The 25,445-nt window shown below is 43.4% G+C and overlaps 3 protein-coding genes across 7 annotated transcripts; all 3 read right to left on the reverse strand.

The window, feature by feature from the left end:
- Window positions 1–335: 335 nt before the first annotated feature.
- Window positions 336–1,804, reverse strand: LOC146232686 (D(1A) dopamine receptor-like). Its single transcript, XM_084690635.1, is given in 1 exon segment — window positions 336–1,804. A coding segment is annotated over 1 exon segment (816 nt). The 5' UTR covers window positions 1,256–1,804; the 3' UTR covers window positions 336–439.
- Window positions 1,805–4,670: 2,866 nt separating this feature from the next.
- On the reverse strand, window positions 4,671–11,214 carry LOC146232687 (coiled-coil domain-containing protein 183-like). The gene is made up of 13 exons (XM_084690536.1): window positions 11,040–11,214; window positions 10,668–10,786; window positions 10,319–10,486; window positions 10,048–10,152; window positions 9,800–9,922; window positions 9,389–9,556; window positions 9,202–9,259; window positions 8,797–8,897; window positions 8,272–8,432; window positions 7,335–7,497; window positions 7,033–7,155; window positions 5,862–5,949; window positions 4,671–5,707 (listed from the first exon to the last, which is right to left on the reverse strand). Exons 1-13 carry the CDS (start codon window positions 11,137–11,139, stop codon window positions 5,577–5,579), a joined length of 1,608 nt encoding a protein of 535 aa, XP_084546662.1. The 5' UTR covers window positions 11,140–11,214; the 3' UTR covers window positions 4,671–5,576.
- Window positions 11,215–13,466: 2,252 nt separating this feature from the next.
- pnpla7b (patatin-like phospholipase domain containing 7b) lies at window positions 13,467–25,398 on the reverse strand. 5 transcript variants are annotated; one of them, XM_084690359.1, is made up of 34 exons: window positions 25,312–25,398; window positions 24,498–24,538; window positions 24,253–24,327; window positions 24,070–24,157; window positions 23,845–23,927; window positions 23,264–23,358; window positions 23,035–23,178; window positions 22,614–22,773; window positions 22,417–22,497; window positions 22,172–22,300; window positions 21,846–21,926; window positions 21,612–21,726; window positions 21,374–21,457; window positions 21,175–21,281; window positions 20,907–21,065; window positions 20,603–20,680; window positions 20,201–20,406; window positions 19,923–20,054; window positions 19,485–19,798; window positions 19,128–19,277; window positions 18,980–19,043; window positions 18,677–18,845; window positions 18,134–18,316; window positions 17,722–17,840; window positions 17,134–17,290; window positions 16,909–17,025; window positions 16,685–16,754; window positions 16,134–16,250; window positions 15,829–15,977; window positions 15,557–15,709; window positions 15,326–15,442; window positions 15,060–15,141; window positions 14,765–14,880; window positions 13,467–14,442 (listed from the first exon to the last, which is right to left on the reverse strand). In XM_084690359.1, exons 2-34 carry the CDS (start codon window positions 24,534–24,536, stop codon window positions 14,377–14,379), a joined length of 3,999 nt encoding a protein of 1,332 aa, XP_084546485.1. In that variant the 5' UTR covers window positions 24,537–24,538; window positions 25,312–25,398; the 3' UTR covers window positions 13,467–14,376. The 5 variants fall into 5 exon arrangements, with proteins under 5 accessions (XP_084546485.1, XP_084546486.1, XP_084546487.1 ...); XM_084690360.1 differs by having other exon boundaries at window positions 24,498–24,556; window positions 25,312–25,397; XM_084690361.1 differs by lacking the exons at window positions 13,467–14,442; window positions 14,765–14,880; window positions 15,060–15,141; ... (1 more) ...; window positions 15,557–15,709; window positions 25,312–25,398 and having other exon boundaries at window positions 15,839–16,023; window positions 24,498–25,291.
- Between the last annotated feature and the right edge of the window lie 47 nt (window positions 25,399–25,445).

Consider the following 25,445-nt stretch of genomic DNA (forward strand, 5'->3'; position numbering starts at 1 on the left):
ACTGCAACTCGCTGCTCACCGGTCTCCCAGCATGCGCAACCCACCCTCTTCAGAGGATTCAGAACGCTGTGGCCCGCCTGGTCTACAAGCCCGCATCAGATTCAAGACCCTGGTACTGACCTTCCGAGCAGTGAACTGGACTGCACCCGACTACATCAAGTCTCTCCTGAAGCCTTACACCCCCACCCGCCACCTACGGTCTTCTTCAGACAACCGCCTGGTGGTCCCACCGCTCAAGACCGCCCGGTCCCAACACAAGCTCTTCTCCTGCCTGGCCCCCCAGTGGTGGAATCAACTCCCCACCTCCATCAGAGACACAGACTGTCTCTCCACCTTCAAGAGAAGGCTCAAGACGCACTTGTTCCGGGAATACAACGGTACTTAGGAATGGTTTACTGAACCCAATGCTAGTTTCCTCAAGGATCACAATGACTCTTGCTTAGACTGTTGCTCTTGTTGGTAGCTGATTTAAAATGTTGTATTCTATTTGAGTTAATCCTATTTTTATTGCTTTCCTACAGTACACTTGCAGTAGTCGCCAGTAGTTAGTGTGTTGCTGGTTCTGCGCGTGTTTCACGGCCCTCTCCAAAGAGAATATCCGTAGAATCTGAGTCTGCGCAAATCTGTAAATGCATGTGTACGCTCCCACCATGATCACCAGGGGGATGTAAAAACTCATTATTGAAGAGGATTAATCATACTTCCCGTCTTATCTGGATTGTCCATCATTGAGTTTTCTGTCTCTGCCCATGAATGAAATCAAAATATACAGCGTCCAGGCCACCCCAATCATCACAAAATTGAATCTTTGGGTCATTTTACGCATGTATCTGAATGGACTGGAGATTGCCCAGTATCTGTCCATACTGATGATACAAAGGTTGAGGATGGAAGCAGTGGAGCACATGATGTTGAAAGCTATCCAGGTGTCACAGAAGGCACCAAAGAGCCAGTAGCCTGCCACTTCCGACACTGCCTTCCAAGGCATTACCAGGACGGCCACAAACAGGTCAGGCACCGCAAGGGAGATGACAAATGAGTTGGTCACTTTAGACCTTAGGTGTCGAAATTTAATGACCGCAGCACACACAAGTGTGTTCCCCAAAAGTGTGGAAACAATCAAAATGAAAAGGATGCTGGTGCTGTCACCTGTATTATTCCTTTCGTCGTCAGAGGGATGAATTTGGTTGTGGTTGTAGAACGTCTCCATTGGCATTATTTTGTCATTTCCCTTGTACACGGTCAAAACGTTCATTTACCAGAGTGTCATCCATAGCGCACGTATAGGGTGCATCTGTTCAGCGGACTGTAAAGGCTGCATTGGTCCAGTTCATATTTGAGATTCCGTTAATCAATTACCTTCCCTCTTGCTGCTCCATGCACCCATGTTGAAGAAACAGTAAACAAGTGTTGTTTGGATAGCAATGCTGAGTGCTGGTTGTCGCCAGCTAATTGAGAATTTCTTAAATTTACTTTGAAGTACAGTAGGCTATCTCAAATATATGACAAATGCTCTGCTTGTAGTATTATTTTGCAAACCAGTTCAATCATGGAGTGGTTATTGGAGAACCATCTGCGGGTTCCTAATAACTCTTGTGTAACCTTCAGGTCATTGTGACCCTTCAGTCATTTTGACGCACTGTGACAAAAATAAAGTGAAGCATTTTCGTTTAAGGCCAGGTACTACAGGCAAAAACTGAGATTTTTGTTCAGTTTGTCCATTTGGATATCTTTTGATATTTTGGTTTCTATAACCAGTAAACTTTCCTAACCCAATATTTAACCCGAACAAATCAATGTTGTGTTCTAATCCTCATTTTCTTTGTCCTTGGACTAATACTGTAATTCAATAAATACTGTGCTTGCAAAGTAGATGACTTTTCTGTCCTTATTAGGAATGCTTAGAAGCATGTCTATGAAATACAAATGTATAGCCTGTACTGTGCAAATGTGTTCCTGCTCCAACATCCAGCAAGGAATGTCAATGGCCGGGTTCCCCAGATTCGTTAAGAAGCTCTTAACGCTAGGAGCTTCTTAGGAACTTTCTAAGAACATTCTAGAGCGCTCTTCAAACGTTCTTAAAAAGCTCTTTGGGTTAAGAGCTTCTTAACAAATCCATAGAGGACCATGGGATCAAGGCGGCAGTGTTGTTTGCGCTACAACCTTTTTAGCAAGAAAATTGTTACCGCCAAATCATTTGTTACCCTAGAACGTCTGCCTCCAACTGAGTCCTCAACCAAATACCACTGCCAAAGAGCTTACTTCCAGATCATGGTGTGGATTGGAAAGGAAGATGACATGAAAAACAGAGGATTGGGGATGGAAACTGGTGGACAACCGGTTCCTTCCAGTTATGACCAGTAAGACTGCTGCCCCAGAAAGCCTCCTGCAGATGACCCACTGTAATTGCATAACTCCCTGCTGAACACAATGGTGCAGTTGCAGGGCATATGACCACCATGCTTTCCTGCTTGTGGACCATGTCAAGTTGGGAATTGTGAGAATCACTATAATCAACCTCTATGGGAGGAAGAGTGTGACGACTAATAGTAAATGTAGTGAAGGTCACAGTGCAAAAAAGTATAACAAATAAACCAGAACAAGAGGAAACAACTGAAGCAAATAGAAAAATATATGTATAAATAAAAAAAAGTGTAAGAAATATAAAAAACTAAAGGCAAAAAAACAAAATGCATTATAAAAATTATTAAAAAATACAATTAAACACAAAAAAATAAAAGGGGTTAGCGATACTGAGCCTTCATGTGGCAGCCCGTTTTTGACTAATCTTACAGTACTGCACAGTTCTAATGAATGTATTCTTTATTAGAATCAAAAGAATGGTTATGAACCACAGAAACCACCAACCACCAACCAAGCAAAACAATATAAGAAACGAGAAAATGCAATTACTTAAGGGAAATTGTACTTATTTTTCGGATAAATATGCTTGTAACCAATTGCTTTCATATATAATTGTACTTGTCATCACTTATCTATCATGCAAATATCCTTATTAGAATATTATATGGCCAAAACTTGTATCAGTATTCCTGGTCTAGGAGGAATACAAAGGAGTAATGGTAATTTTAAGGACCTGACGGCCTCCATTTTGAAAGCCTTTGGGGCCTTTCTTGAAGTCAAACTTTGGTAAACTTTCAGTATGTTTTTAAGTACATCTGATGCTACTGTAAACCACTGAGAAACCTTTTGTTAGAATTGTTTGGAGGGTCAAGCCATATTTGCAGCTGACTAAAAGCCTACTGAGCACGACAGGAACAATATTATTTATGTCCGTGCTATACAGAAAATCAAAGGCTATATTACTGATGAAATTCTGGCTAGCTAAGAAAAAGACAATAATATTGAAGTGGATGGTTTATTTCAGTATGTATAGCTGGAAGGTTATTCGCTACAATCAGTGTCGTAGGCTTATTGCTGGGAATACGCATACGACGTACCCACTTCTGAGGAGAAGGATTTACCCGTATACCTACCTCCGAAGAGACAAAGAGACCATACACCTCTCAAATCATGAGAAACAAGTCTGTATCCATCAATCTAATGGGAGTCAGAGCCATAGAGCTGGGAGCTAAGCCGCAGCCAATTCAATCTAGGTATCCAGTGTGTAGGCTACTTGACTTTGATTTGACAATAAGTGGAATGACATTCGTCCAATCATGAAACATTTTATAAGCGCACTCTTTCCCGCTTTCTATCCTGCGCCCTCTTCGGTAGTTTGCTGTATCGTGTAGTGGTGTGTATGTGTATGTGGGCCATACAGCCTATGGTGTGGGCATGTGAGTTCCTACGTGCGGATGAAGGTGTGTATTGGGGTTCTATACATTCACAGTATACCCACCTAACGAAACACCACTACACCACTGGCAACAATTATTTCCAGTGCTGACTGCACCACTTGCCTCACGGGCACTAGTATTAGGCTACTATAATTCTGATGAGCATTCATTAGGAGTAGGCTAGAATAGCCATGAATTAATCTGATAAAACGATCCACCAATTTATTCCAGTGAACAACTGAATTAAAGCCATTAAATAAATCAATTGTATTTGCGTACACTTACCGGCTCATTGAATACATTGAACCAAAGTAACGTGCCACTTCGCACACATGCATGTTGTTGTATGTGTCGACAACATAATAGTGACGTAGCAAGCAGGAGGCTCGCTGTGCGGTGACCCACTTACCTGAACAACTGTCCGTTTTTCATTTATAATGGATGAGACGAGACACAGGGACCTGGAGGATATGGAAGAGGAACGCACAATGACACCCTGCACATTGCAATTTGCACTATTGTATCGTTCTCTTGCACTATCTGTTTTTTTTTTTAGGTTGTAATTATGACTACTTATATTTTATATTTTATTGTATTCCCCTTAGTATTAGCTAAACCCCCCTTAGTATTAGTTAGACTTTGCTCCTTTTGTATAGTTAGTCCACATATTTAAGTTTCAATATTCCTATATGTTTAATGTATGCACCTCCCTGCCAAAGTAAATTCCTTGTTTGTGGAAACACTCATGGCAAAATAAAATCCCTTCTGATTCTGATAAAAGAAAGAAAATACCACCAGATTTGTATCATTGGTATAATTTCCAAATTAAAGGGTCTGACACTAAAACAGATTCAATCAATACAGCCCGAGGTGTGTTTCAGCTTTATTGTTATCCCTCCGCCAATCTTTGTTTTCAGCTCATTCTGTTGGTGGCTGGGGGCTCTCTTTGTCTTGTGTAGATAAAAAGTGTTGTTTTCCCATAGAAATACCAGTCCCTAGAAAGATCATCCAGCTCTAGACCAAGACGTACCAGGGACTCCCAGTCACGTGCTTCATTGATTTCACTTGCCCAGATAAGCCTGTCTCGCATTGCTCAATCCAGTCACTCAAGTTTCTTCTTTCCTGACCCAATTTCCTCTAATAAGATGACTAATCAAAGAGTAGTGCAACTATTTATGAGAGGAGGTGAGGAGGGGGGGGTTGTTGATCACATATTATGATTTAATCATCTAACTGTGGAAGGAAATGTCAAACCATGTCATTATGCAATATGCACTTCCCTTCCCCAGCTCCTTGTCCACTCATATTAGTTGGTGCATGCTGCATACTACATCCGCTACGCATCTACTGCTAAATGTTTTGCACAATGCTTCCACCACATGGTAAACAAAAAATGTGCAGGGATAAATCTACCTATTAGTCTAGTTGGCATTTCATAATATATAGCTGCTGAATAAGACATGTCTCTGTAGTTTTAAGGGTTAGGGTTAGGTATTGGTTTGAACAACCCAACCCAAATACAAATGTTTCTTCGCTGAGGATGCAATTGACCCAAGCAGAACATACAGTATGGCTATAATCATAGAATTCAATTTCACCTTTCATTTAACCTACCAGTCCCTTGATTACAATATCACAGACAGACAAACAGTAAACAAAGATTTAACATTCTACTATGTTTACTGCTACTGTTTATTTCCTCAGACATATTTCCTGTGGACTATGAGGAGTGTGCAGCTGTGTTGCTGCCTGGTCCTTATTGGTGTGCTATAGTCTTTAAGTCTTCTTCGAGCTCTTCTGGGCTTTCTTCTTGTGTTGCTGGGACTCAATCAACTGGATGCTGCGGCGCTTGACCTCCTCACGGGACAGAGAGCAGTCTTCTTCCTGACTGCGGAACTGGAAAGTGTCTGAGAGCAGAAACCAGGAGACCAGACGAGAGGAGAAGAGAGAAAAAGGAGCAAGGTGCATGAAGATATAGGAAGAGAGATGGAGAGAAATGGAAAGAAGAAGACCGTAGGAAAGTGAGCCACAACATTAGAAGAAAAAACGATTTAGGCTTACCTTCAGAGGTGCTGTTGTACACTGGACTGCTGGCCCTCTTGAAGTTCCTGGGCTCCTGCAGGGTGCTCTGCTCCAGGAAATGCCACGCCTGAGAGAAAAGGACAAGAGGTGCAGTTGGATTTAATTACATTAGATGTTACCTAGACAGACCTTGAGGAAATCCTCAATCTCAATATTTCTTTGTCCGTTAGCAGTTGCACTTGCAGTTTCATGAGAAACATTTGCTACCATAGGGCAAATGCAGGTCCGGTTCTAGCCCACATAAGTTGGGGGGGGGGCGGCAATGACACATTTTGGGGGGGCAAAAAAAAAAGAATGATTTTTACATTTTAGCAGTTTAAAGCTTCAATTTGGTGCAATCTGAGAGGAATTTTACTGATTTGCTAAAACCAGCTAAGTGAACAGAGCAAGCTAGGAAACCTGACACGACTACGGTGTTCATTTTAGGACATTCTCAGACTCAAGTGTCAGACTCAAAGTATCTCAAAAGGTATTGAAGAGGCCGTTTGGTTTGAAGCCGTTTCAGCTGATGCCGTTTTGCCTGAGACTGATGACTTTTGGTCCAAGACCTGATGCTTTTTCATTTGAGTCTGAGATTTGAGGATGTCCTAAAATGAACACCGTACACGAGTGCTGCTGCAGCTGTGTGCGTTAGATGTGATACAGATGCAAAGTACTCCTCACGTGCAACAGCCTACAGTCCAACAATACTAACCGCCCCCTCTCCCAAAAATCAAAACATGGCAAAAAAAATGTCACATGCAATAACACTTGTTATCCTAGTTTAATCCTCATTTTTCCCCTCAAAGACTCAAAACACAATTTACCTAGCCAATCACCTGATTTGACAAGAGGCTGTCAAGTATCCAGAAACTTCTCAGTAACATTTTATTTTTTACAATACATTTTTATGATTGGCTGAACCAAAATAGACAAAATACAGTGGAAAACAAAACAAAACAAAGGAACAACGTCAGATTTGTTTCCTTCATTTTGGTAGGGGGGAATGTTTTTCAACACAATTTTTTCAACCGTGCCATTATCACCTTAAAATACACAGTATTATTTCTATATACCGGTATATATATATATATATATACCGGTATATATATATATATATATATATATATATATATATATATATATAGGCACCACATAAAAAAGGCGTTACCTTCTCCTGGTCGGGGCTGCTATCCTCGGCTGAGCGCAAGACCTCTTCATGCAAGATGGGTAGAAGGGCATTGATTTCCTGCAGTTTTTCCATGGTGCTCATATTTGTCTCTCTGGAAAACTCCTATGGTGAAACCCACACAATAAAGAGTCTTATCTAGCCTGTTGAATAACATAAGACATTTTTTCATGTAGGCCTACTAACACATTTTTGACCAGACAAACTATTATATGGTGAATAAGTAAACAACTGGATGACAAATGTACAGATAATGAGGGTTGGGGTGGGTGTGGGGGTGGTACCTTGTCTGTTGGCACACAGATGATTCGGAAGTATAGGTTATTGATTCCCTGCTCCATCACATGCAGTACTGCCTGGGCCTTACTCAGCTGGGCCTCCCATTGGCCACAGCGCTCCTCTTCCTGCTGAATCCCCGCCTTCAACCCTTCAATCAACCGCTCGTGCCTTCAGACAATTTCAAGAAGCACACATTTTCTCCAGTATACATTTAAAAAGCGCAAACCCTCCCCCCTCCCCGGGCAAATGAATGATCTAAATGACCTGTATCTGCACTTTTAATGGCTCCAATGTGAAGCTGTTCTGTAATCATCTGTCTCTGTTCTATTTATACTTTATTCCTCACCAGCGTGGACCCTAAAAGCAATGACAAAATCTCCCTGTCTGAGATGTCATAGGAGATTACGGTATTAGGCAGAGAAGTAAAACCTGATATTGAAAATGTCACCATGCAATACTTCTTTCTTGGCTGTGTCTCGAGGTGTGGTGGAAAAGGGTAGAGAAACGTTTCAAAGTAAATCAGTCCAGACATCAATCAGAGCTGCGTTTGCAGTTAGCATAGTTGGCAGTGCCAGCCAGGCCTATCAAAACCACATGCCGATAGGTAGCTGGTAACTATTGGTCTACTTCATCATCTAAGTAATCAATACACCATCCATATGTCTTAAAAAGCTTAAAACCCCTTGTGTATATAGAAATGTTGCTGGTGAAATGATAGATTCATTTGTCCCCAAATCCTATCAAAGTGCTTGAATTGACAAGGAACTGGGAAGGTTCTAACCCTCCATAAAAATGTTGGGACCATAGGCACAATAACGTAGAAACCTTCTACCTTGGAATATATACATTCTCCATATAATCATGCATGTGAATATCCAACAAATTAATGCCTCTGCTTTAGGATTTTACATTTTGGTTCTGTGTTGTCGGGTGGTTCTCTACCTCTCAGAGCCGGGGCCCACACTGAACTTGAGCTGGGCATACTGCAGCTCCAGGGCAGCTAGGGTGTCCATCCTCTGCTTGACCACATCCTCATACTGCATCATCTGGCTGTAGAGCTGCTCTTTGGTGGCGTTTTGGGAGACCAGGCGTTTCTCCAGCTCCTATTAGGGTCATGGGGAGGTTGTGTATGTGGGATCACTTATTGGCAGTATACTGTCTTTGACCAAATGTGTACGTACATGCCACATTATATGCATGTCCAACCAACACCATTTATATCTGGAATAGGTTTGAGATACCCCAAGGTTTCTGCAAAAGATTGCAAATATTTTCTAATTACTTCAAAACGGCTCCAGCACCGTAACATCACTCAACATAATGAGAAAAGCATGGCCAGGAAAATAAATAAATAAACCTCTGTTTGCAAAGGTAGTTCACTGGATATTAAAAATGTGATTAATGTTAGACTGTACTGGTGGTTGGGTATTCCACCAGGGTCTAACTACTAACTACAGTATTCCTTACTTGCAGATCAGTGCAGCTTAGAGCCTCTCTCAAAGCATCTGTGTCCTCCACCAGATTGACTATGAACTGGGGAGTGCTGGGGCTGGGAGTAGACTGCTGAGCTGTTGGAACACACAACCCTGATCTGACCATTGGGGATACCTTTTTGAAAGCACTTTTAAAAGTATTTGTTTTAACATCTGCAGCATTGAAAATCTATCTCACATTTCAGTTGGCCTTTAGTTTTCGTGGTAAAAAGGAATACCTACTGTATGATATGATTGTCACTACTTCTACTACGTCAACCCCTGAGTGTTTTATGTTCATAAATAGGAACAGAACGTGTGCCAAATGTAAAATGACTTTGTTTGACCTGTGGGAAGATTTTATAAGATGTTTCTTATGTAATGTCCTGGTCTGCAGTACCTCTGAGAGGAGCTGAATCAGTCACTTCAGTCAGTGCCTCTTTCCCAGACTTCCGGCCCTGGAAAACAACAACACTCAATACGGGAGACATTGATGTATCCCTCTGGACTCAAATGTTCCCTTCCTTTCGACATACTGCTGTCTGAGATGTTCTTTCCCCCACCAGCAGACCCCCCTCTTTTCTCACCTGCTCTTTCAACTTATGTGGCCCTCTGCTGCCCCTCCGTTCTCCCTCCTTCTCTCGTTCTATCCTTCCCTCCAGCTCCCTTGCTTTCTCAAGCCTCCTGCCAGTCAGCTCTGCCTCCATCAGCCTGCGCTCAACCATCAGCTGTCTCTCCATCTGAAGGAGCTGTCCCTGGTGGGCAAACACACGCACAGACGCACACAAACCCTGGATCCATTCCTAACACAAAATTTCCCATGGTTCAACAGTGAAAAATACTTTTACTGCATGCATCCCAACCAGTTTTCTCAATGTTCTGCACTTCTATGAAATATACAAGACAGTTAAGTAAGTAAGTAAAGTGTGTGTGTGTCACTGCTGGAGGGGGAGAGGGGGAAAACGGACAAGGCATTATTCAAACATGACCTACAGTACCTTGGTGCTGTCCACAGCAGTCACAGCCACCTGGGACATTCGGGCCACCCTGGTCAGTTCTGTCTCTCCCAGCACCACTGACGTCTGAAGCTGATCCAGAATCTTGGGCATCTCACGTGTTTCCTGACCGAGCACAGCAAATAAAGCTGAAAATAACTTGTGTGCCTTCGTGATAATTTTGTATTCGTATTTGTTCTATTTTCCGAATTTGGTGGATTCACTTTAAGCATTTGTTTTGTGTTACCAACCCAACTGAGGTGCTCGCTGAGTTTTATGTAGGTGTTCTGGATTTTCTCTGCTTCGGTTATCTTGACAGTCATCTTTGCTAGACTGTTTTCCAACTGCCTCAACCTCTGTCAAATCACAACATAATATTTAAAGTTACATAAGAGCCAAATAAAATGCCTTATGAGAATTGACGTGAGACAAACCAAAAAATAAAATTGAATGCTTTAGTTCTTCTTGAATATTGGCCATGACCATGGCGAAGTGTGGTTTGAGCAGCTAGAATGTTATCACCTGTTCATATTGGTGCTCACTGTCAGCAGGTGTGGACTCCAGCTTCAGAGCCTTCCTTTCCTGCTCCAACTCCAGTAGCTGGGACTCTTTGTCCTTCACAGCAAACTTCAGCCCATTAAACTGCTTTATCAGAGTACACAGTCGTCGCTGTTCCTTCTCCAGTAGGCTCTAATGTTACAAACATAGGTATGCGGCCTTACAGTCAGACTAAGACTTTCCATATATAAACAAATACGAAATATAAAAATTATGAAAATTAATATTATATTCGTTGAGAAATAATATAGGCATAACGTTTCTGTCTGTTTGGCTGTAGACCTAACCCTAACCCTTCCAAGGAGACTAGTACCTCCAGTGGTATTCCAGGTTTGGGCAATGACCGGCTGAATGGTTTACCGTCTCGAGAGGATTTCTGGTCGTTCTCAAGGATCTCTTTTGCTGCAGTACATTCTGCCTGGATCTGTCGCTCTGACAACAAATCATGTGCAAAGGAGTAAAGCTAGATGGCTAAAGTTAATTATAAATGGGCAATGTTTACTGAGGCAACTTCTAACATATTACAAACAAAGCATTTAACAAATCTTGAGTGGTAATCGAAAAGCTATGGCTTTCCATTGAAGCAATGACATGACATGACATTAAAGTTTGTTATTGTTTGAAAAATGTTCATTTTACTTTTTCATCTTAAATCTTTGCCCAAATATTTCACGCCTCTTGTTACCTAGTTGCTGTATACGGAGTCGCTGTTCTTGCAAAGACAGAGTCCTCGGCTGCTCTACCTCCGTTGACTTCATATCTTGGCCGTCTGAATGAGAAACCATTTTAATTGTCGCCGATTTGATCAGACTTCTGGCACGACTTGAATTGTCATTGAAAAACAACACTTCTAATGACGTATAACAACAAAAAGCACGAAAATATATCGACTTTGGAGGCAGAGTGAACCGTGATGTTCCTAACATGTGGATAGTTTTATTAAACTTTTGTGGTGTTCCCGGTCCAAAAATACTAGTCATTAGAAATTAAGGGGGGACTATACAATTAATGTATTTTAATGTAGCCTAATCGCAAAGTAGTTTCAATAATTTAACAGTAGAACTTTTCTCGCAGCTCTGGTAGGCCTACATGAAACTTTTTTTAAGCTTTGTTCACAATTTATTCTGTGGCAGCACAATGACCAAACGATATCTGGCTTTTGGTCATATTTTTGATCATGAGACTGGAGATGAGGCCAGGAAGCTGACAGTGACACATTACAGGAGAATGTATCAGAAGTTGAAGACAACATAGAATATGATCAGACCAAGAAGCTACTGATGTGGAACAATCCAGTGATGAGGAAGAGAGACTTGTCTGGCTCTGTTACATGGCGAATTCGAACTGAAAAGTGCCGAAACTCACCAAACATTACAAAATAAAGTTTCCACTAATACGTTTATGACGTTGACTATTCAAAAAACATAAAAATAAAGTTTGATCATTAATGTGGATGATCACATCAAAATTCCAAAACGGGAAATGCTATAGGCTTAGCCTTCTGTTTAATCCCCCACCACTTCATAACTTCTGTTAAACTTTAGGGTGTCAAACAAACGACAAAATCACTCAGGAAATGCATGTCACGCTAACCCTGCCATGCTGTTACGATGCCCCACCACTCGTTTCTTCATTTAAAGTTTTACATCGGACCATTTCTTTTTCATTTCTGCTATGGCCCGGTTCTCTGAACCGACAGCATTTATGGCCCTATAATAATAATAATTGTATTTGTAATGCACTTTACATTTAGTTAAATCTCAAAGTGCTAGCCTACAGGTTAAAAACAAGAAAGGGCGCAAATAGTGACCGTTTCCCACTCTGCTGACTTTCTTCTGTCGATAATACCTGATGACAGGCCGCCAAAGAGGACAAATGTTCTCGCCTCCACACTCGGTTGTCAGAACCCCGATCTCACAGTCACTGTATTTCTTCGAATAAACGCAGCGGACTTTAACGTTCATTTTTGGTGTAGCGTTTATTTGAGGGCGGCAGTTATTCGAAGAAAAACGGTAGGCCTAATTCAGACAAAGAAATTATTATGAAATGCCTATTTTAGGCACAAGCTTCTGAAATGTTATGACAGTGTTAAGAGTAAAAAAAACACAGTTGTTCACTTTTTAAACATGTTACTTTTGTGATTAGTAATTCATTGGTTATTTTTTCTTTGGTCATTTCTTTTCTTTTGAACAATTGGTCATAGTTCACAAGTAGTTCTCAATGAGTAGGCTATATATTTATTTAATAATAATCAAATACCTACCAAGGAACTACCTTTGTAGTAAATTAGCTATTACTTACTGCTTAGTTAATCTTGGTTCCATATTAGTTAATAGTATTACATTTTGTGTTAATGTAGTACTACCTATTACTTCCTGCATAGCTACTCATTAACAACGGACCATTATTCTAAAGTGTTACCGAAAAAGGAAATCAAGATGCTTCCTGTTTGAATTTTGGGTTGTAGACTACGAGGAGAATTGTGTGTTGTGTTTTGCAAAAAGTGTTTTATGAAATTGTAAACTGAGTCAAAGGCCAAAATGTGCGTATGGTTTGGCAGATTTTAGGTGTGGTTCTGGTGTTTGAGTGTCAGGTTTTAGAAATTGTGTGAAAAGTAAGGAATTTGTGTGTAAGCATTTGCAAAAAACTAACTGTGTGTATATGATATATCCAAATGTAATATTATGGCAAAGGTGTTTGCAACGTAAGACAAATGTTTGCTTTTGAAACGTGTTTGTGATATTTTGAATGCAGTGCTTCATTTTGCAAGAAATTGATTTTTCATTTTGTGTGTGCAAGTCTTGGATTTGTGTGTAAAGTTTTGGAAAATAGGGGAAAAGTAAAACAAATATGTGTAAGCAGTTGACTAAACAGGTAAATGAGGCTTACAGGCCGTGAATAGCAAATAGAAGTTCAAAACTTGTAATGTTCGCATGAAGAACTTAAGTTGATAAAAACATTAGGTGATGTGTATTATTATAGATTTATGAAAAGCTATAATGGTATGGTCATATTGGACCGGGAACACAACATGAATTAACATGAAACGAACATAACAGCAGGGTTAACAGCCTAGTGCTATTAATAAATAGCAACCATAAAAGACACCACCTTCAACTGTTTAATTATTTTTAATCATAGGCCTACTGCAAATTCTGCAAGTGCTTTCACCATTGGCTTTAAAACAGATGCAGTAATTCTTTTACAAGGCACCAACTAAAAGTTCAATATATCTAAATGAACATGAACACAACATAAAATGTCAACATTATTAGACATAACATGATTAATTTAACACAAATCCCTGATAAAATGGCATAAGGAAAACACAAAAGAAACTCTCAAATCTATATCAATATTGCTAAATTATTTTAGATTTATGTATGTCAGTCCCTTTTTCATCATTACACATATAGGTCAAACATGCATTAATGTTAAATTTGAATCAAAAGTACCACCATTATTGTTAAAGACACATGGCAGCATAAAAGAGAGTAGAAAATTGCATTGATATGTTTGCATGATAATGCCTGTACACATAAGTACAATGTAACTATGAATGAATGAATACTGCGACACTGATCGACATATAGCAGCTAAGTAAGGGAGTTGTGGTGTTTAAACACAATTTTCCATATATTCGGTATGTATAGCAGACAGGTAAGTGAAACAAGGTCTTGTTCATTGTTGATCTTGCACCCTATGACCCTATAAGTGTAGCTTATCATGGTTTGCGCCCAGCTTTGAGCCTATAATTCACATTACATTTGTGTGTGTGATAAGAAACCTTTGATCAATCCCTTCTCTGAATGGGAGAAAATCCCTTCAATGTACTAAGTAAACACTAAACTAAAATAAAAAGGAAGTTGTTCTAATTGGCCTTCAAATGAATGGACAATAGGTGGATGTCAAGCATTCCCTACCCCAAGTAATACAAAGTACTGCTTTTTGCACTGTCTGGACTGTCTGGAATAACTAAGCAGAACTGTGACCCAGGCTGTATGTCAAGTATATGATGGATGTCACAGGCCAACATTGTTGGAGTGATTCGGTGTCCGATGTCGAACACCAATTTGAATTTCTTCATCCTGAGAGAGGAAGAGAGCCAGAGAAACACACAGAGAGAGAGAAACAGAAACAAAATTGATTAGTTGCCAAGCCAGGTCACACCTGTTCTTGTTGGGATGATGTATTATTGATTAAACCTGAACCGGGCCAGTGGAAATCAAAACAAGCCAAAAATAACGTATCTTTTTTTTGCTCCATATTTGATATACTTTCGATACCAAGTTCACTGTTGTGTTTGTTACAAAGTTTTCTAAGGGCATCTAAAACTGATTATTTAGGGCACAATCGTTTATTGCTTTGCTGGAGTTTCACTTTAATGGTTTCCCATAGTGCAGTACGTACTGTGTCAGCAGTCTCCTCCCCTTGCTCACTGTTGTAACAAGACATATCCAGATCAGACAGGGCACTCTCCACCGCCTCCTCATCATAGTCTGTCTGGTACTCCTCCGAAAACTCCTCTGGGATTGGTACAGCGATCAAGTGAAGAAAAAAGTGACATGGAAGCGTCAGCGAAATCTCTCAAGCAGTTAAAATAGTTCTTTGTGGATTTAAAACATTGCAAAAATCATGAATGGTTTGCACAATGAAGCTTTTTACAAATATTTAAATAAATAATTTGTTTTTCGTGTCCTCTCACCATCCATCAGGGCTGGTTTAACTGGCTCAATTCTAGACACAATCTCTGCCAAGTCAGTAAAGGAGGCATTGGGACACGTCACCTAAAAGTCAAGAAGTGGTTCAGTAAAGAAGTCCAAACAAGTTCCAGTTTAAAGAGCTACACTACCGTATCCAGAAAGTACATCGTTTCTTCATCCACAATATGAACCAACCAATGAGATAGGCATAGGCAGAGGGATAAGCAACAAAAACAGAACAGTACATTTAGGACAGGGTGAAACTCACGTTGCCACTCTTAGTTTTATGAAACTCCTCTTGGTGTCTGTCCTTTAGCATCTTGTCCACAACCCCGCTGCGTAGCCACACATCAAACAGTGTTTTCCCATGCTGGTATCCCACTTCCTGAGATGGATAGGGGGAGAAAGAGAGGGGTTGAGCAATGGTGGGATTAGCTGAGATTAGAGGAAGCAGATGGAGAGCCTTTGGGACAATGAGGAGGAACAGAGGGACACTCACAGCGATTTCGTCAAATTTGCCAAAGTCCAGCGTGCCGTAGCGATCGATGGGGGGGCGTATGTACTCGCAGTAATCGCTGTCTTTCACAGACTCCAGCTGCCTCACACAGCACACATAGGCCAGCCTGGTCTGGATCTCTGCCATGTTCAACACCTGAAGAGAAAGGGGGAGGGGGGTAGGGGGGAACCATGTCAAACTCGGATCAGACCATGCTGAAATAGAACGACTTTATTGTGAAACTGACAGCTTGGTACAATGGAGGCAGGTCACACCTTGACTCTCTCTGCCAGGGGGTTGAAGCGTTTCCATAGCAACCACCAGCCGTTGAGCGAGTCGCCGTAGTTGGTGAGGTCGGTCTCGTCCTGGCTGCCCACGTCAACGGCTATCACAACCTTGGCTCCCATGGATCGCGCAACGTCAGCTGAGTAGACAGCAGCCACATTGTGTCACCCTATGACGCTGGAGGACTAAGGTTAATGTCATGGATCTAATATGGCGCATACTCACTTGTTATAATTGACCTAATAACAAAAAAATATATACCTCAGAGGTCCTTTGGATAGAATCCACTTCTTACCAGGCAGGTTGTTGATGTAACCTCCATCCATGAGAAGGTGTCCATCCTTAGGGTCACAGAGAGGGGGAAGGTAGCCCGACAAAGACATGCTGGCACGGACATACCTCCACAGGGATCCTAGACAAGCACCGAACACGCTTTGTTGGTTAGGAACAAAAGCTGAGGGGACTCAGCAACAAGGAGGTAGAATGAGGAGACAGGCTGAGGAGATGGGTATGATGAGGAGGAGATAGGATGAAGAAGGAGCTAGGATGAGGAGGGGGTAGAATGAAGAGGAGGTAGGATGGCTAGGAAGTAGGAGAAGGAAGGATGAGGAGGTAAAATGGGTAGGATGAGGTAGGATAAAGAGGAGGTAGGATGAGGACGAGGAAGGATATGGAGGAGGTAGGATAAGGAGGAGGTAGGATGAGGAAGTAGGATGAGGAGGAGGTGGGATAAGGAGGAGGTAGGATGAGGAGAAGGTAGATGGGTAGGAGGTGAAATATGGGTAGGATGAGCAGCAGGCAGGATGTGGGGGAGGTAGAACAAGGAGGAGGTAGTGAAGAACACACCATCAGTGTGGACCCTCATGGAGGAAGCTGTGATGTCTGTGGTGATGTTGAAGTAGGGGATCCACAGATCCTGTGAGAAGAGAATACAAATGTGTGTAATATTTATTGTGTAGTTAATAAAACAAGTTTTCCATAAAATGTTATTGTGATTTGCTGCTGTCTTCTCCATTAATTAATTGTACATAAAAAAAGAAGATTTTGAATCAAATGTAACCTAGTCCCACCTCTATCTGTTTGCCCTTAAGGGCCGAGCTAACACTGGAGTTGAAGGAAGCTCCGGAGAACATGGAGGTGACAGGATAAGTGAGGTCAAGGACCTTCTTGAAGATGGAGGTCATGTCCTGGGTGATTGAGGATACAGAAGAACACAAAGGGGGAAAAAACTCAGGTTCAGCTGTCCATGAGACATCCCCCCCCCCCCATCGACCCATCGGAACACTAGCGCTCACCATCGCCCATTCCCGAGCTCGGACTCTCAAGCGACTGTTGCTCTTTTCCTCTGCGTATAATGCCCCAATCAGAGAGCCGATTGAGGTTCCACCCACCAAGTCCACAGGGATGCCTGATTCACTCAGGGCCTTGAGGATGCCAACTTGAGAGCAGCCCCTGAGAAGAAACGTGAAGGATTTCAAGTCAGTGAAGACATGGACGACAAACTCAGTGGTGGGTCAGGAAGAAGAGGGTGTTTAGTCTAAGCAGGGATCACCCATGGCTATGTGTGGGGGAGAGAACCCACCTTAGCTCTGCTCCACGACATGCCAGAGTAAAGCAGAGCGAAAAAACAGCAGAGAGAGAAGCCTTCAGAGAAGATATCAGCACAACCACAAACTGGGCCACCAGGAAATAGACAGGGAGAATGCCAACACACATGGCCAAACTGTTGCTTAAATGTCATGGGATTTCTTTTAGATTAGGGAAGCATAAACAAATATCTAACTTGAATGGGTTTAAGAAATGCAAGGTTAGAAAAGAATGGAATGTTAAGCAGCCCAGAGTTGCTATCCAGGTCCAGTTTTTTGTGTTGTCAGTTGCAGTACCTGGCTCCCCCTCCCCCCAGCACCAGTGCAATGGTGTTGCCTGTCAACACCCTGGCCAGGCGGGAGAAGTCCGAGTGACGGTCTGGAGGCTTCTGGAACACACGCTGGTACATCTCTATCTGAAGGTGATACACACACAAAAAGAGTAAGAAAGTGAAGCAAAACTACACCAAAGCTCTACTCCAATACCCAGTAGCTTTAGACGACTGTTGCAATTGAAATTGTGAGCAGTGAAGCAAGACAGACTAGCTGGAGGTAGGGTTAACAGATACCCAGACACCCAACTGAGGCAGGAGGCTAGGGTGTGTGCGTGCGCGAACAAGATCGAAAATGGGTATGAGAGAAAACATGCGACAGACAGAAAGAGCTGGACAGAGAGAGTGTGAGAGTGTGTGTGTGTGTGTGTGTGTACCAGCTTGGGCAGGCTCCTCTTGGAGAAGACCCTGCGCGGGCAGGACAGGTGGAGGTGTCTGGAGATCCAGCTCCTCATGTTGAGCCACTCCACGGTGCCTCTCGGCGGGGGTCCATCCTCACGGTGCAACAGCACCAGCTGCTTCTGGGCTCGCACCGCGCTGCCCTCCAGCATGCGCTCCAGCTGGGGGCGAGGGCAGGGCAGAGTCAAACACAACACACATGTGGTCACGCTCAAATGTTTGTTTTCCATTTTAAAAAGTATGTGTGATGTCTGTTCAAAAGCGGAACATGAGGGTTTGTCTCAGCAGCTTATTAGCATATTAGCAACCCTAGCTTTAATATAACTAATAGGCCTAAAGCCTAATAAGCCCTATAAAGAAGACATTTAGATGTCACTAATCCGTGTGCACTCATTACACTGCATCCCATTTCAAACACGTAAGCCTACTTTCCATTGTATTAAACAGTTAGCCACTCGTTAGCTACTGTGAATCACAAGGTTTTACCCAGACAGACAGAGCTGGGGTCGGTTTGGCCTCACCTCCCCCACAGCTGGGTCCTGCTCGCCCAGTCCCACGATAATGATGCAGTCAGCCTGGCGAATGCAGCGCTGGGTCCAGGGGGTGAGGCTGGCGTCGGACTGGTAGAGGACGATGCGGTGGATGTCCTCCTGTTGACCCAGCCAACTGGACAGGCGGTACTCGTGAACACTGACGGACGGACGGGGCGGACAAGGATACACAGAAGGAGGCAGATAAGGTGGCGCTCAAGCTTACCTCAAACAAGGAATAAACTGTCACCAATAAAAAAGAGAGAGGGAAATATATTATATGAATATATCAACCTGTCCAGTGCTGCAGAGCCCAGTCGCTGCTTGATGATGTCACTTGTCAAGAGTAAAGTTGGACCTAGAGCAGCAATAACAACCTATTAGTTTGCAATGAGTGAAGACAAACAAAAATGCTGGCGGTGAGAAGACGGTCTGTGTGTACCGATGGCAGTCAGTGCGTGGTGCAGCTCCAGGGTGAAGGCAGTGAGGGGAACCTCGTCTGACACGGGCAGGATGGTGACTGTGGAGAGGTTGGAGGCCGGGTTCCCCACATCCCACTTACTGCCCGGGGTGTGGAGGGCCAGACTACGAGCTGGAGGGGAGAGAAAACCCACCAACAAATATGAACAGATAACAAACTAATATCATACCAAATACAACAAATATGAACATTGCTGATACACCAGTGTTGGAGGACACGCACGCAAATGTTGTTTATGAAGGAGACACAACACACAGACAGTGCATGTGTGCACTTATGCACATTGCACATTGCGCACACACACACACACACACACACCTGCCAGGGGTCCATTGACCTGCTGCATGTTCCCCAGGATTTTCTGCCCCAGCAGGTGGATGAGCCGGGTGACGACCTGGGGGTACTTCCTCTTGATGGAGTTGAGCGCCCCCTCTGGCAGCTTGGCTAACTCCGAGTCCCTGACAGCATGTACCGTTGTTGCCCGGTTCATGTGGGTCAGGGCTTCCACCACGCCGATCAGGTCACCGCGGCCATACTCGCCTGTCAGCTCCTTTTTCCCATCATCCTTTGCTATGACCGACCGTAAACGGCCGCTGAGAACTATAAAGGTACTGTCTGACTTGTCTCCTTGTCTGCAAGCAAGCACACAAGGAAGGAAGGAAGGAAGAAAGAAAGTTGGGGAAAGTTTAAGCAAATGCACACACTGCTGAGTAAGAGGAACCTGTTTGAGGCTATACTGTAGATTTACAGCTATACCTGTAGACAGCACGTCCTGCCTCCACTGCCATCCAGTCCAGTGCAAAGTCGATCTGTCTGACAAAGGAAGACACCCTCTTCACCACCTGGTGAGCTACGTTCAGCACCACCCTGGGGTCCTCACGCATGATCCTGCATGGCGACAGACAGAAACACACACACACACACACAATTAGGCAGGACGGCAAAAACACGATATCAAGTGTGTGCGTGTACATCATGGCACGTGCACGTGTAACTATCTGCACGTTCACACGGGCATTCTGGCAGACGCCTACTCATAGAAGTGGGCCTTGGAGATGGATAGGAAGCTGCAGTCGCGGTGGGCGCGTACACTGAAGATGAGGGGTTCTCCTGTGAGCACGGCCAGGTGACCCACCATCTCCCCAGGGTGTGTGTGGAACAGCAGCGTGTCCTCCTCGCGGTCTATCATGCGCTGATACACGTGCAGCACACCCGAGATGACAAACTGCACACTCACGTCCTGGCACGAGCACAGAGGACAAACGGAAAAACGGTAAAAACCCTAATAAGGTACTGGGCGGCTCATTGGGTATGGGTGCCAAAAAAACAATGTTTTAGTGGCTTGCTAACGACAGAGCTGAGATGAAGGTGTTGAAGCCAGGCCCTTGCCTCAGGGCGTGGCAGCAGCAGTGATGTGAGTTGGCATGCAGGCTGACCTGGTCCCCCTGGCTGGCCACCACACATCCGGCCTTGACCTGGCGTAGAGTTACCCTGCCCTCCAGCAGACTCAGGTCCTGACACAGAACACACACAAAAACACGAGGAGCCTCCTCTTGGAATCTTTTCTTGATGACTTTCTTGATATCAGAATTGGCTTCACATACACCCATAGAACGGCACCTAAACCAACCTAAACCTTCAAGGAAGACAAGGGAAAAACTCCCACATCTGACATCTACTTTTGGTAGAATTACTGGATTGTTCACATAGACCAATCCCATCAGAAAAGAGGAGCCATACCTGCAGTTGGAAGACTTTGAGGAGGTCCTTCTTGGCAGCATGGAAGATGGCGTTGACCTTGCTGTGGTGGACATGGCCTGTAGAGGGGCCCCCTGCCTCGGTGTAGTGGTGCACAGCTGAGGGGGTGTGGACCATGGTCACACACTTCTTCAGGATAGACTAGGGGGGAGGGGGACAGATGCATGGACGACAAGGACGGATTGTTTTTTGGCGTGTCTTTATGACTTAGACGCGAGTAGGAAATGCATGTTAGGAGTCCTTCACAGACCTTATGTACAGAGGGGCTTGGCGGGCTCTCTTCCTGTGCTTTTGGTTTCTCCTGCTCCTTGATCTTGGCTCTCTCGTACGCAGCGTTGAGGTCTGCGGTGGCGTTGTCTATGGAGGGAGACAAATAGTCATGGTTATAGGACATACAGTAAATCACAGTGTACTAGTTTGAGAGGGCATGCTGTGCTTGACCTCTGTACCTGTGACCACCATAGGAGTGGAGTGAGAACGAGACTTCTTGAATTTAATGGTGGGGCTCTCCGAGAGGTGGGACTTTTCTCTCTCTGGAACAGAACATTGTATTACTTTGTAGATAACATTGCTCACAGAGACTTTTGTACTATGTATGTATACCATTTTGTCCTACATTTGCTATAGTATTTATGTATTTTTATTACAATTTGAAATGACATTCCTAGTGATCCTTGTGTAACAGACCTGTGTTTTCTGCTGCCGGGTCCTCAGACCCAGACTGCTGTCTCCGTAGAACCCTGCCTGGGTTGCCCTCCCCCAGCACACTAGCCACCGACACCAGGGGTATGGCCTGGCTCTCCTGAAACAGAGCCAGACATGGAACCATCAAACATGAGTGTGTTACTCTTTCTTAAGAAACAATGACATGCAGCCATGTGTATCCCTCATGCAGGAGTGTACTTTCAGAGCAACCAGTACCGGGTTGAAGAGCTCCGTGGTAAGGCCCAGGTAGTTGTGTAGGGCCAGAAAGGTTACTCTCTGCAGGCGAACCATAATGATCTACATCAAAGAGGAAGTGGACATGAATATAGATCCTGCCAAAAAGGCTGCACTGTATTTAAGAATTCAGTCACACACAGAGCATAGCCACAATGTCCTTGACAGTACAAAATTCTCAGCATGGCGATATTGTATTATCATAGGAGTATTATCTTAGGAGTTTGGCGCTGAAAAGGCTTTTCGTCTGATCGATTGATCTCTTTCCCCTTGACTTTAAAAGGTCACCTTGTCATTGGATGCTGTACCTGGATCACGCGGACAAGAGTCTCTGGGTATTTTTCAAACACAGACTGGAAGGCCGCCGCTGGAAGGCGCAGGATCGTGGTGGGGGCGGCAGCCCTCGCAGACACCGTCTTGTAAGGCGCCGGGTAACCCTGGGATACGGAGAGACATCAGGCAGGGCTTGATATAGTACAGGAATTACTCAAAGCGATGTGTAAAGTCAGCAGCTAAGTCAAAAAAGGAAATCAGGGACAAAGGCTTGACTTACGGTGATGACATCCAGAATACTGAGGAGGCTGTGGACACTGTCTCCAGGTAACACCTCCTTGACTACTGCGTCTGTGCCATCCTAACAAGAAAAGTAGAAAGGTTATCCTGTCATTTTCTCGCCTCGAAGATAATAGTATGAGATCATGAGATAGTATGCAGACGGCATATGAAGAAAGAGGAGTGCGGTGGACTCACACTTTCATGGATGCAGAGCTCCAGGCGGCCATCTTGCACCACGTAGATGCTGTCGTCGGTGTCACCGGGGCGGAACAGGCTTTCCCCGTCGTGCAGCTGCACAAACACCATGTGTCGACAAAGCTCCAGGAACAGAGGCTTCTCAAAGTGTCCCAGCACCCTGGACAAACACGCACATGTACAAGCACACAAAACACATTGGAAATATTTTACAGTCAATGGTGTATGTTTGTTGAAACCTCCTGATGTGACTGCCATTTGGCTTGTGCCTAGGCCCATGTGTTGTTTCGTTGAATGCCTAAATGTTCAAGTCGGTGTTTCCTGTATTCATGATTTTTTCCTTTTGACTGTACCGCACTTCAACGTGACATGCTTTATAAATAAGCATGTCATTGTTGCGTAAATATGTGTGTTTCCTGACCTGACGTTCTTCAGCATGTACAGCACCTCAGAGGGAAGATGAGAGTTCTGCACGTCAAACTCTGTGAGGTCAGCCTCCAGCAGAGAGGGAGGGGGCTCCTTTGGCTGCAGGGTCGGAGATGGCTCTTTACGAATACGCAGGATCCTACAGTGGCACACATCGGGACAGTGTCAGTATCGCGTTCAGATAAGGTTGGAACACCTTGTAATACACTGTCATAATGCCTTACTTGCGTGCTATTGATAACACTTTTGTTCTCTTCCTGGTTCGCTGCCGGGGCGCTGAGTTTGAGGTGGGGGTCGCAACAGAGGACAAAGTCTGCACCTACAAGAGAGACAAGTCTCACTTCATGGCTTAAGATAACTATGTACTATACTGATAAAGTGTGGAACAAAGATATTTACTTTGTGGAATATTACTGTGGAATATTACTGTGGTATGCACTATAGCATATATATTAGAATATTACTGTGGAATATTACTGTGGTATGCACTATAGCATATATATTAGAATATTGCTGTGGAATATTACTGTGGTATGCACTATAGCATATATATTAGAATATTACTGTGGAATATTACTGTGGTATGCACTATAGCATATATATTAGAATATTACTGTGGAATATTACTGTGGTATGCACTATAGCATATATGTTAGAATATTACTGTGGAATATTACTGTGGTATGCACTATAGCATTGAAAGGACCCCACCAAAAACCTTCAGAGTTCACAATGACCTATATAACTTCCTGGACTTGATCTTCCAGTCAAGACATCAGTGCCAATAGGCCATGAAATGACTGACCTTTCTCATTATCTTTCTGCCATAGAACATGACCTTGTCTCTTTTCCTAAAACGATACTGAGGAACTCCAGCCTGATCCTCTTCTAAAAAAAAGAACAACGACACACATATTCACATTCAGGAACATGATGAATTTAAATGATACTTAAAGTGTAGTGGGTTACTTGGTCAAACTAGTTGTTACATGAAGGATCTTTGACAACAGAGTCACGCAATTATACTGACTGGCCATCTTGTATCTTCTGTAGAGCAGAAACACCACAATGCCAATGAGAGAGACAGATACAACAGCCCCGATAAGCACACCAGTCCACTGTGGAGAGATAGGCTGACAGCAGTTAGGCTTAGAATACAGTAGGAAGAAAGCTAGCTTAAAGCAGTAACAAAGGTACTGAAAGTGTTGGCTACCACAGAGGTCTCTGTTCTGTCCTCCATCAACTGCTGCATCCTTGCTGTGATCTCAGTGCTGAATGGAACCAGACTCTGGGGGGAAAAACAGCAAATAGAGTGAAGAGGAAAGGTAGGCCTAATTTAAAAACATGGGGGATTAATAAACATCTGAAGAGGGGTGAAGATGTGCAAGAGCAAAGGTAGAGCAGTAGCACAAGGCTGTAATAAGGCAATTACAATGGACAGCATAGCAAACAACATACCGGGTAAACACTGCAGCTCTCCTCATTTTTGTCATCCATTCCTTAGGACAGAGAGAACACTTAGAGAGAAGATATAGAAGAGGACGTAATTATTTTCATGCAAAGATATTAGCTATGCTACACAAATCTCTAAAGCAATCAAGGCAAAGTGTCGGGTGTTAGGACCTGTGTCCAAGCGACTGTCAGAGAATGCAGACTGAGAAATGCAGGTCACAGGTTCACTATAGGTTTAGAAACAACTGCTGACAGATCGCATGGCATTGGGTTGACAGAGTAGTTGTAACCAGACACCAACAAACTGAAATGGACTCGCCCACAGGGCCACAAGCAAGGAGAAAGTCATGGGTCCTTGTACACAAAAGCATAATTATTCATTCATCACTGTGTTCTTGGTGAAACCAAATGCGTTTATGATTCTGCACAGATTTTCTTCCTAACTGGCTAACTGAGATGTCGCTATCAGCATTTGGACTTTTGCCAGGTCAGAAGATAAACAAACTCAACTGATAAACAAATGCGATCAAATAACATGCCCACCTTTAACCCCACAGCTAAAGGGCGAAACAGACTAAGTAGAGCTTGTTAAATGTTTGTACGCGTATGAGTTATTAATACTAAATTATAAGTATTTCTTTACACTGTTGAGGAAAACAGTTTTTTGCTTACAACTTTGAGGTGACAGCCACTCCTGAGTGCCGCAGGACTTCACAGTGCTTTGTAATCACCCACTAGGCGAATTACTACAATTCATTCCCAAGGTAGTCTAGGGTAGTATGTTTGTGAATGATCTATTAATTTATAAAGAAACACTTACTTGAACGTATTCAACTGCATTCGTTACTGCATGCCCCCTTTTGTGTCCAAGTTTCTTGGCTTCCCACGCTCGCCTGTCAATCCCTACCATTCACTATGAGCATCGAGGATTTCTATTGGCTAGTTTAGACTCGC

Source organism: Hypomesus nipponensis, chromosome 24, assembly GCF_054491055.1.
Source record: "Hypomesus nipponensis isolate SF chromosome 24, ASM5449105v1, whole genome shotgun sequence".
NCBI lineage: Eukaryota > Metazoa > Chordata > Actinopteri > Osmeriformes > Osmeridae > Hypomesus > Hypomesus nipponensis.

Excerpts from the sequence above, each read along its gene's own strand:
- LOC146232687 (XM_084690536.1), bottom strand. The coding sequence starts at position 11,139 with ATGGTTTCTCATTCAGACGGCCAAGATATGAAGTCAACGGAGGTAGAG. Across the intron at positions 8,898-9,201 it reads TGATTCAGCTCCTCTCAGAG|CTCAGCAGTCTACTCCCAGC; the intron begins GTACTGCAGACC and ends GTGTTCCAACAG. Across the intron at positions 7,498-8,271 it reads GTGGGCCCCGGCTCTGAGAG|GCACGAGCGGTTGATTGAAG; the intron begins GTAGAGAACCAC and ends AATTGTCTGAAG.
- pnpla7b (XM_084690359.1), bottom strand. The coding sequence starts at position 24,536 with ATGGATGACAAAAATGAGGAGAGCTGCAGTGTTTACCCG. Across the intron at positions 21,458-21,611 it reads CCCGGCAGCAGAAAACACAG|AGAGAGAAAAGTCCCACCTC; the intron begins GTCTGTTACACA and ends GTTCTGTTCCAG. Across the intron at positions 18,846-18,979 it reads GGCTCTGCAGCACTGGACAG|TGTTCACGAGTACCGCCTGT; the intron begins GTTGATATATTC and ends TCCGTCCGTCAG.